Raw genomic sequence first — 12,074 nt, 5'->3', positions numbered from 1 at the left:
ACATCGCAGGCATACGTCATATGTTGGAAATGTTACGAACATCGCAGGCATACGTCATATGTTGGAAATATTACGAACATCGCAGGCATACGTCATATGTTGGAAATGTTACGAACATCGCAGGCATACGTCATATGTTGGAAATGTTACAAACATCGCATACGTCATATACAACACACATTACATATATCACAGGCACTCGTCCTATGCAGCAAATATTACGTCATATATAAGGAATATTACATCGCAGGCATACGTCATATATAGGAAATGTTACGTACATCGCAGCCATACGTCATCTACAACAAATATTACGTACATCGCAGCCATACGTCATCTACAACAAATATTACGTATATTGCAGGCATACGAGTGGGCAATTATGTTCCATGTAGCGGGGTACAAATCTCATGTTGCCCGCTGAGAAATTAAGCGGAACATATCTCAGATAACTTGCTTATGAACTGACGTGTATACGAAGACATTAATCAAAGGGAAGTAACTCGGGTCGTCTGCGGCGTCGTCGTCTGAGTTTTGCTGACTTGGTGAAACTACGGACACACATTCCGGAACTGTGTGAATGTCGGTAAGATAAATTCGTTGTCAACCGACCCCTCTTGAAGTTTAAACGGAATACTTCAGTAACGTACACATTCTTCTTGGAGGGCATGGGTGGCCCAGCCAGGCGTCCTCATTCATTCTGCAGATATATTTCCCAAAGGGGCACCCAGAAACCTATGAGTGTGGGTTCGAATCCAAGATTCGCGCTGATTGTGGTTCTAGATTTGTCAGCACCATACTCATGCTCGTGGGTTTCACCAAAGTGGTGAGACTGAGGCCTGTATCACTTCGGGCTTTCCTCCCACATTAAGCTGACATGCCGTGATGTGAGTGAGTATGGTTTTACCCCGCTTTTAGCAATATTCCAGGAATATCACGGCGGGGGACACCAGAAATGGGCTTCACACATTGTACCCATGTCGGGAATCAAACCCGGGTCTTCGTCGTGACGAGCGAACGCTTTAACCACTAGGCTACCCGACCGCCCCTCGCCGTGATGTAACCGAAGTACTGTACAAAGCGGCGCTAAACCCAGGCAGCTACTTAACAATTGGCTCCTATGATAGGGGATCCATAGCATGAAAAGAAATGAAAGGAAACCGCAGCTAAAAAGCTTTAAACAAAGTTGAGACATCACTTCTTGGCCACACGTCCCCGTATGATGATCGGTCTCGCACAATGTGTGACGTGGCTGATTGTGGGCTTCATTCTGTGAGCCTGGTCTTGAATTGACTTTATACAGATCGTAAAACAACATTCCCTCGCTCACTCACTCATGAAACAAAGACACTGATTTCTATAGCTATATTTCAAATTAATTTACATATTGAGTGCAGTTGTTACAAACGGGTAAAGCGTTGTTAGACTACATTGCATTTCTCCCGCAACGTCATTACAAGACAGGCGAGCCTTGTCCGCGGCAGAATAAGCACAGACATAACCCAAGACATCAATCGCGCACTGTGGTTTCAGGGAAATACGATGTGGTAGTGAGAGAAGCGCACATATAATCCTGCCCTTGTACAACTAATTGCGTCGCAGTTCATGTCTTAAAGGTGACAATAATTATATGTAAAATATACAAAGTAAACAACTGAGGATGAAAATTGATGAGTAGTCCGTCGGTATCCCCACACACGTTGCTTTCAAAAACTTTGAATTTACTTTGGTCATGAATATAGACAGCCAGGGACTGTCTCATGCAACTTGTGCGTGAATTTAGTTCTCAGTTTCACTAGTACAAGAGAATGCACAGGGGGAAGCATCTTCACGAGGCAAATGCATCCACTGGCCTTTTTATCAAAGTCTTGTTTCGACCCTTGCCACACCGGGTCCACTTTCCTGTGCTAAATATGATTGGACTATCGCACAAATCGATAGTCAAATAAGGGAACATTTCACAAAATCAACATCCAAGACTGGTACACCTTCGTATGAAAGTGATTTACCGCTGCCTGTCTTTGTTGAAACATCATTGTCATCGAAGACAACGATTGCATATGTTTTTAGTGTCAGGGAGGAAGTCGCGAATGATTTCGTTATATGATCGACTAGGACGCCGCCTATGGTAGTCACCATCTTTGTGAAGCAATACGAGATAAGAACAGCGATCTGATTGGATATCGCGTTTCCGTTACAAGGGGCGCAAGTCGTGATCTACGCGAGGTGGCGCCAGGGTCGAGCCAAGAAAAGTGGCCTTGTTGTGGCAAGGGTAGAAACTAGGCTTTGATACAGGCATGTGGACACGCTTGCCTCGGGAAAATGAGGGGGTAGAGACTGACAGGTAAGGTGTCTGAAAAGGGTGTGGTGCACGTCACTCGGGGTGCGCACCAGTTGTGTATGTTTAAGTGAACCCGATAGACGGGACATCCTGACGGACAAGTTATCAATTATTCTGGTACTATACATATATTGTAAACTCGTTAATTCGAACTCCATTTTCTCGAAATAACGTTACGATGAGTGATCACTTCAGAACCACGACAGGGACTATGGTCTTAATTCGGCGCTCCGTTTGTCTCGCTCGCACTACTAGAATACTCCACGTGTCAATCATCAGCTAATTAGACATCTATTTGAATGTCCTCAGGACTTCGAGTTAACGAGCTTTCATTGTATTTGCGTAGCATTGTGGTCGTAGTCATAACCATCAGTCGAAAAGAATTCTGATGACTTAACATTATTCTGTTCTTTGTGAATAAATACATCTAGATCAGTCAGTAAACATGGCACTAGTATGTATGCTGATAACATACACTGTTCATACACACTGTTGGAATACAATGCACGCATTGCCCAGGTATCCAATCCCGGAAGTGTGGTCACGTGTCCCATGCAGAGCCGGACACAGATACCTCGAAACCCCGTTAATCCGGACGGTACCAAACACAGAAAGTGTTTCCTTCCTTGCGTAGAAGTATATATAGTTCTCAACAGACAGTGAAAGATTTCACCAGTCTTTGGGCGTGCGACAGTCCACATTCCGGTCGGCGAGATCTTCCACGAGACTGCATTCGTCACCACTCGCCCCTTTCCGTAACCTGCAAGAAGACTCTTTCCCCTATCGATGAATGTTATGTGCGAAAATACGACAAACCAATCAGAATGCACGTATGATTTCAAGTTCTTCGTCAAAGAATCCCTCAGAAATAATTTTGATTTTACATATGTCTTACCAAAGACACCGTTAAAGGTGTTTAATCATACTGTATAATTCCGAACGTCCGATGCGCAATAAATTGCATCTGAAATATATTTAATATATGGGGAAAATGTGTGAGCCATTACGCAACGAGTTGACAATTGTTTTAGGTAAGCCCGTTTGCGCTAAGACGGAACCCGGTCGTAAAAATGGCCACGAGAGGGGCACGAGTCGCTATTCGGCTTGTCCCGGAATAACACGAGTTGGTCACGAATGACGAGACTGTTGCAAATCACGTGACGCAGGAAAAAATGGCCTCCAATCTGTAGCAGTCGCGGGATGGCCCGGCTAGTGACACTGCAAACTGACTACTATTCTGTCAGTAACCAGATGGTAATCGGGCGATGTAGACTTCTTTTTACACTTGACATGATATCAGCATGAACGTAACAGTAGCCAGTTTGTCCATTAGGGAGTCATTTGTCACGTGATCACCGAAAGGAGCAGAAAACCCAGTATTTTGAAATATGTCTAGTAGCGTTAGGTTCATTAGGTATCAAACTGTCTGTGCAAAACGTTTGGTTCTTGGGTTATTAAAATATAATTATGAAAAGCTATTTGCTCTTTCCTCAAATGACAGTTGTCTTTCGTTTGACTCATTCACGAAGTCCTCCAGATCAGGTTGTAACACGCTTTCAACCTTCTATCTCTTTTTGTCATCGTTTCCTACATTCACGTTCCCGACTCCCTTTCCTATCTCGAAGTTCGTCACAAGTGGACATTAGTCTACTTCGTGATCTTCCTTTGCCCTACACTTACCACCACGTTAAGCAAAGTGGAATTAGTCTTCATACGTGCTTTACCCCTATCTGTCACTGTATTCACAGGTGTAGAATTTACCTGCAACCATGATTTACCTCTTCCGACGCTGTATGAACACGTGGAGTTAGGTCTTCATCAATTCTTTATGTAAACCCAACACTGAAACCTATACTGTATCAACAAGTGGACACCGAAGCCAGTCTCCTGTCTCTCAGCACTTTGATCATGTCTCTCTCCCGCTTGATCTGGGTTTGAATCTCTGCCAGGTCCTGCTTGTGCTTCCTCTCCAACCATGCATCAAAAGCAGCCGACTTATCCTCGTTTGCTCTGACTTTCACCTTTCTCGCGTTCTCCTTTTCCTTCTCCATCCTCATCTTATTCTCTTCCTCCTTTTTCTTCATCCACACGTCATGAGGAACACACGCGCTGTTTCGGACATCTCCACGACGTTTGTCCTCCTCTTCCTGTTTGATGCGCTGTCGTTCTCTGCGCGTCCTGTCCACAGTCTCCTGTTTCTCAACCTTGTCCCGCCACTGCGGGTACGACACCTGCCGTGACACCCTCTTCTGCAGCTTCTCCTCCTCGATCTTCTGCAGTTCCGCCATGTTTGCCTCCAGTATCCTCTGCATCAACTTCTTCCGGTCCTCCGTATGCACCATCCATTCGTCATATGACACAGCTCGGGCCAGTAAGCTCTGTCTCTTCTCCTCAACCTTCTTCTTCTCCTCATCCAACCCTGTCTTCTGCTCTACTTCTCCACCACCGCTCACCCTCTCACGCCATTTCCTATGCGCCACCATGTTTTCATTATGGTCTAGAGGTACCTCGATGTGGTCAGTAACGGTCACCAGTCCTTTCAGAGGCCGTGTCCGTCTTCTGTACAGATCGGCCACAGTGACCGTCTGTGGTCGGACTATCTGCCGCTCTCGTTGCTCTTTTAGCCAAGTGTTGAAGGCTTGAGAGTTTCCTCCTTCGGTGTCACTGTCAACACTGTCCTCGGAGTCAGACTCACGGCTGTCACGCTTCTCTTGTTTCCTCTTCCGGTTCAGCCATTCGTCAAACGTCTCCTTCTTCTTCTGTTTGTCATCGCCCGCCATTTTCTTCTTAGATTCTGCCATTTGTATTCTTCGCTTCATCGTCCGCCAGGACTCATTCGTCCGAGTTCGTGAAACCAACAGCCTCGTTCTGGAAATTAAAAGGAACAGTATTAATATGCTACTAAAAAAAAGTAAAGGATCATCCGATTCTTTCACATTACTATGGTTAATCTGTTATGACATGTGTAATAAACATTAGATATACTACTCAAAAGAAGTTAAGGGTACCCGATTCTTCCTTATGTGTAAAGAAAGCGTCAAAACCTTTTCCTTATTCAATAGGAATCTCTGCATAAAGCAGAGTCCATTGTACGATTCCGACTATACCATGAGCTTTATGTTTATGAATCACTATCAAATAGTAATGATACCCCACCGGTGACCTCAGTCACAAACACATGCAAAGGCAAGTCAATTGTACACCTAAAAAACTACGCCCGTTCCATGTACATAACATGTCATACTGCCACCCTGGATATGTCGACGTCGCTTACAGCGACACATCGCTTATAACCATCAGGTTGTCGAGCAGGGACAACGAACGGTATTGATCACGTGACCTGCGAGTGAATGTTGCTTAAGTCAGCAATATTCCTGGTAAAGCACAACGGAGTGCTAATAAACACGTCTGGAGCAGACAAAACGCCACTGAAAACATAGGCAACGATAACACTCAATTACGTAAAGGTTTCAAATTAGTCAGAGAATAGCGATTAATGATGAGTGTGGTTTTACGCTGCTTTTAACAATATTCCACACAAAGCAAGGAGAGGACTCCAGAAATGGGCCTTTCACATTATACTCATTTGGGATTCGAACCCAGTCTTCGGTTAAGCGAGCGAATGTTTGGACCACACGGCTACCCTACTCCAAGTGCCGTATGGCTGTTCTATGTTATACACAGCGACACCCCCCTTATTCCGAACTGTGTCGTTCCAAGTGAAATGGTTAACATACATAACGTAGTAATGTCACTTCGTTACAGGACCGCCTCCGTGGTCTAGTGGTAGAGCGTGCGCCCGTAGAGCGGAAGGTCCGGGGTTCGATCCCCGGTCGCGTCATACCAAAAGACGTTAAAAGATGGTACTTGTTGTTACCCTGTGTGGCGCTCGGCATTAAGGGGCTAAAACAAGGACTGGTCGGCTCGGAGTCAGTATACTGTGTCTGAGTGGGGTATTCATGTTAAACTGCGGCAAGGTATATCAGTGAGCTAGCACTATAAATCGGCATCAGTCCTGACTAGTACAAGCAGCAACACAAACACACACATACATGCACGTCGCTATATAAGTGCAATAATCTTGGACGCGACGTGAAACCCCATTTTACCTCACCTATCCTCACTACAACTTATCGTTACTAGCAGTTGTCGCCTGTTAGTCTAAATCGAACTGTTACCAGTTCGGAATTTCTGATTAAGGCAATGGTGGGTATGGAGAATTGTACCGTTGTGTATTACAAGAAACCCAAATTACTGGGTTCGAATCCCGGTTTGACCCGATTATGGGTCTTGGTTTGTCAGCATCATACTCTTGGTGTGAAGTCTGAAACCCAAATCGAACATTCCTCCGACGAACTCACCCACTCACTTAAACGTACGCTCAGCAGGGAGGCGGTGTTTCCTGACTTAACGACTAACGGTGTTTCACTGATTGGCATAACCCGTGACGTCACTTCCGGCAGTCATCTCCTAAGCTACCCTCTGTGTGTTATCAGCAACACATTGAACCTTACTGCACTTACACCACGTTTAACTCACTTCCGGGTAATTCTATTCTATCGATTGTATGATGTCATAAATAATTTTGTTATGGACATGTCAACCCAATGTATACCTTGGTCGTTTGGAGGAATCTTTCCGACTGCTATCCGTACTCTGACTGTCATCCTGCAACTCAGGTGCGCTTTCCACGCTCCGTGCATCCGAATTATTTCCACCGGAAAAGTCTTGACCCATGCCCGGAGCAGACGCAATGGAAAGCTGACTGCCATGTTCACTTGGGGCACGGGGTGGGGAGGGCATATGTATTGTACTCGAATAGCCCCTGCTTACTGACTTTCGCGGAGGAACAGTGGCAAAGTTCTCTCCCTTGTTTTTGAGTATGGACTGTTTTTGAGGAAGCGATCCATGTCTGTTGGGTGTGTGCCGCCCGGGGGTACGAGGAGTCGAGTCATCCCACGACACACTATATTTAGAACTAGCCGTTCCAATTCTCGGCATCACGTGATTATTGCTGGGGGGTCCTAAACGGTACCTAGAAGCACTAGAACTGCGTCCGTCACGAGTATCGGTATCCCACATGAAATGTTGATGCGATGACGTCACTTCCTCTTTGTCACCTCCAACCGGAAGTGACACAGATTGTAAATTCACTGACGCCACAGTATGACGTTTGATGAGCCTAGCTCTATTGTTGCTGGTGGTTGGTCTGGAAGGCGGTTGTTGAGCAGGTGGACTGGGGTGTAAAGGTTTTATTTTCCTGTTTGAGCTTACAGAACTTGTACCGTTCAAAGAGACATATCCATTCGTAGTAGAGCCTTGTAACTTCAGAACTCGTAATTTTCTGACACACTGTTTAGCGAAACATTTTCTTGCTACAATCTCTACGGTATCTCCAACCGCGTCCTTGACCTCAACAGATCCGCCATGCTGGATCAAAACGTCCATGACATGGTCTTGGTCCCGACTGACCGCTGCGTGCAGAGGTGTTCGTTTAAATGGCGTTCTTCCGTTCACACTCACACCTGGACAAAGAGAAGCTTAGGATGAATGATGGTATAATGAAATGGTTTGACATTTTGACACTTAGAAATCCGCAGTTAAGAAAGCTTCAATACCAAGACGGTGATACTAGTGAGTGAGTCAACGAGTAAATGTTGTTTAACGCCAGTCAGTTATATTCCAGCCTTATACCTGCAGACCAGACAAACCAGTGGTTGATAGTATGAGTAACGTCCCACGCCGTCGGGGTACGATGACACTCAACCAACCAAGTCACCGAGCCTAACCAACCGTAACATTTACGTCGCTCCTTCTGACAAGCATAGGTTACTGAGGACAAACTTTGATACGGAATCCGACTGCTGTCAAATGACAATATATAGAGCCATGGGTCCCTTTGACCCACCAGATCTTAGCATCTGTGATACATGGTCTTCGTAATTGTAAGTCAGATTAGCATTAACAAACATCAATTAATATTTTCACATTAAAACTGGATTTAAATTTATTATATTATTGTTAGGACTATCAATGTTAACGAATCTAGTTGCAGTTGAAAGATGGTGTTAAAAAAAACGTAGAGGGAACACGGAAGAATGAAGGATAAGCAGTATAAATCCGTTTTTGTCATTTTTAGTTTTATGTCATCCGCATGTCACAAACTGAGTGGTGTAAAAGTCTTTGTCGATCAGTGTGGCATTACACATGGCCCCGTTTTGCAGTACAGGACGTTGGCCCATTATGTATTTAACATAGCTGTAGCATGACTTATGGGGGTGGTATCCTTGAGCGTGATCAAGATTGACAATCCTCTACTTACCGAGAGACAGTAGCGTCTGGCACATCTTCAGATGGCCGTAGTAGCTCGCGATGAACAACGACACGAAGCCTCGTTCCTGCATGATGTCCTTGAACTTGCCTTCTTCGTCAGGGTTGGCGACTTTCTGATTCTGAAAGTTCACGGCGCCATGGTGAATCACGTGATCAACGTCGTCTGCCAGAACAGCCTTAAAGAGACGCAGCCAACTGTCATGGAGCTGGATCCGAACGATGAACCCGTCCCACACATTCTTGTCCAGCACCAGTCGGTGTTCTTCGTGCAGTGCCACATCATCAGAACAAACCAAGCGGTATATCTGGGCGGGAATTCCAGCCATCAGCTCCAGACGACATCTTAACTCGCGTATACTGACACCTGAAGCAAGGTTTCGAAGCGAGCAGACGTCTTCCGTTGGAAGTATAACAAACAAGGTGAAGGTCATTATCCCGTTTGGGGGCAGCCTATCTTTTTCCTTTGATTCCATAGTTTTAGCCAATCAGAATGTCGTCTTGTGCCTCTTCATTTCGGTCTTCAATCTAGAAGAAACAAAACATAAAAATAATATCATTGTAAAACTGTTTCGTTCACAGTTATACGAAACGTGGGCAGAAACAGTTGGCCGAAGAAAACTACATGACGTTCAATAAATTCAGCTATGACCATCAAGATGAACACTATTTCATCATACAACCTGTAAGTATGATGTACAGCACGTGAAGTATGCGCGGCGTCAACATATGCCTGCAGCAGGAGCCAAGTCAACCATGCCGTCAACTCGTCTGTTCACCTATACAGATGTGAGGTGTCGTGAGACAGATTTAGAACACTCTACAATCGGATCAGGACAACGAGTCGCTACAAATCTCCTTACTCAATGTCTTTGTAATTTGTTTTCCCCTTCCTTATCGATCTTCCTGTCAGGATATCGACCACGGTTACTGATTGATTTTTATAGTTACCTCATCTTATGCTCGCCACGTACAACACTCGAGCGTGGCTCAGAACGAACAATGATTTTCTCTTTGCTGTCGTTTACGTGAACAATTTGTCAATGATGCGTTAAAAAAACAAACCAAATAAAAACCCAATAAATTGCAGCGTGTTGGTTGTTTGACGCCAACAAAGACAAACGAGACAGCTGTAGTTTTATAGGATGATTTTATTCTCTCAACAAACACCAGCAAGTTAAAAGAACAAACGAGTTAGGTTTGAGTTAATCTTGAAGCCTAATTATGTGTAATGCCTGTGCATGTTCCAATTCTTGGTGCGCTAACTTCCGTTTTTCAAGTTAAAATGATAGAGAACTTGTTCAAACTGAAAATGGAGTTTGATTGTGTGTTTTTTATTTTAAAAAATTAATAGTGTTTGTGTGCATGTCTGTGTGCGTGTGCGTGCGTGCGTTTATGTATGTGTTGGCGTGCGCGTGAAACTGCATGGGTGGTCGTTCCTATGGCCAGTCGAACCTTCTTTTCCTAAATATGGTGTGTCATTGTCATTCGGAGAACAGGGTAATAATAATCAACTGTTTGTCTGGCGACGACATCAGTATAAGGCTGTGTTCAACACAAACACACAGGTCAAGTGAGTAAGTGCGGCTTTACGCCGTATTTAGGATCTTACAGCCAAACTACGGTACAGGAACGCCAAAATGAGCGACGCAGTGTTAATGACGTCACTTCCTGTCATGATATGGTGGTTATATACACAGTTTATTACCTCCTCTATATCACAGACTACCGGATGCTGTCACCAGCTAACGCTGCATTGTGGGTCATTAGAAATCAGCAGACATGCACAGAATGTGGGTCGGACAATGCGCTGGTGAATACAAATGATGATTGATTGGGCGTTCTCTCTCTCTCTCTCTCTCTCTCTCTCTCTCTCTCTCTCTCTCTCTCTCTCTCTCTCTACCCCTCATCACCCTCTCTCTTCTCTCTATCTCTCTCATCACCCTCTCTCTCTCTCCGTCTCTCTCTCCTTTCCCTCTCATCACCCTCTCTCTTCTCTCTCTCATCACCCTCTCTCTCTCTCGCTCCCTCTCCAACATTGAAACAAAGTTGATTACCCTACATATACCATTGAAGCACTTCTTCAAAATACATGTACCCTCCTTCTAATTACAATGAAAGATAAAATATATTAAACCTCAGTTAGGTAGGTGAGTGGTTATACTAAGTTCTAGAGACGATTACAGTACAAATCACCTCCACCCCCACACTAGCACGTAACGACAAACTACGAGGGGTCCAAGTATGAGAGCGTGTTGAGAAGGTGCTCTTCGCCGTCCTGACTGGCGTCTAGAAGTGGGGAGTATCAGGAACATACCAACAACCCCGTCAGTTGACAGTGCTGAAGGAAAGCACTTCAAGACGCAGTACGTCTGACACTGTTCAACGCGCGTCTCCGGGAGTATACTCTGTGTATGTAACCATGTGACTAATGACAAACATTAAACACTCCTCTTAACTCACGGTATACATTCACTGGGAACAAAGTGACATGGAAATACACGTGTCAGCAATCGTCGATATATTATCTTCTGGTGGAGCTGCGAGCTGGCTTACAGGTGAAACAATACAATACAGGTTAAACAAGTACATGATTACATATATTGAGCACGGGAAAACCTGCTGGCCCAGTGAATCAGAGTTGCGTACGTTAGTTTATCCGAGATTCGAATCCCAAATTCAGCCTGGTAATGAGTAGCAAGCCTGGTTTGACAGCACCGTACCGGAGTGTTACACTAAAGCAAACCTATAAATGGCTACTTGACACACTATGATTAAGTGAGTGAGTGAGTTGGGTTTAACGCCACTTTTTAACAGTATTCCAGTTATATCACGGCGAGTTAATGTGGGAGGAAAGCCCGAAGTTTCAGACGTTTACCACTTCGGTGAAACCCACGAGCACGGGTATGGTGCTGACAAACCTAGAAACATAATCGGGGCGAAGCGGGAATCATAGGTTTCTGGCGTGTCCAAGGGACGCAACTCTGCACACCGAATCGCGGCGCCTTAGACGACTGGGCCACCCGTGCCACCCGTGCCACCCACTATGATTGAACTGAATAAGGAAATGGTCATTTGTTTTTGGTAGGTAGTGGGAGAGGTGGGGTGGGGATTTTTTATCCCACACATGTAACTTTTTTTCATGCCTCCATCACTATAATAATTGACCAGTCCCTAAATAATGTTCAGATTTATACCATTTTGCATTTGAAAAAATATAACTTTGTTATTTTGTGTCCTGTCGTTCATAGTGATCAAAGCTACCCGTCAAGATCCGGGGTAGAATAGGTCTTTCCCAACCCATGCTTGCCGTAAAAGGCAACTATGCTTATCGTAAGAGGCGACTAACGGGATCGGGTGGTCCGGCTCGCTGACCTAATTGATGCAGGTCATTGTATCCCAA

At 44.8% G+C, this 12,074-nt stretch overlaps 1 protein-coding gene across 1 annotated transcript in view; it reads right to left on the bottom strand.

The window, feature by feature from the left end:
* Positions 1-4,128: 4,128 nt before the first annotated feature.
* The window catches only part of LOC139450406 (microtubule-associated protein 9-like), a 24,963-nt gene continuing 17,017 nt past the window's right edge, over positions 4,129-12,074 (bottom strand). The window contains exons 2-4 of the mRNA XM_071232100.1: positions 8,664-9,199; positions 6,957-7,866; positions 4,129-5,209 (exon numbers count right to left, since the gene is read on the bottom strand). Of these exons, the coding sequence (XP_071088201.1) occupies positions 4,201-5,209; positions 6,957-7,866; positions 8,664-9,147 (2,403 nt within the window). The 5' untranslated portion in view covers positions 9,148-9,199 and the 3' untranslated portion in view covers positions 4,129-4,200. The remainder of the gene's footprint in view (positions 5,210-6,956; positions 7,867-8,663; positions 9,200-12,074) is intronic.

This window comes from Haliotis cracherodii, unplaced genomic scaffold, assembly GCF_022045235.1.
Source record: "Haliotis cracherodii isolate W230 unplaced genomic scaffold, xgHalCrac1.p SCAF_10, whole genome shotgun sequence".
Classification (NCBI taxonomy): Eukaryota; Metazoa; Mollusca; class Gastropoda; order Lepetellida; family Haliotidae; genus Haliotis; species Haliotis cracherodii.
This window is presented reverse-complemented; position numbering and strand designations above follow the sequence as displayed.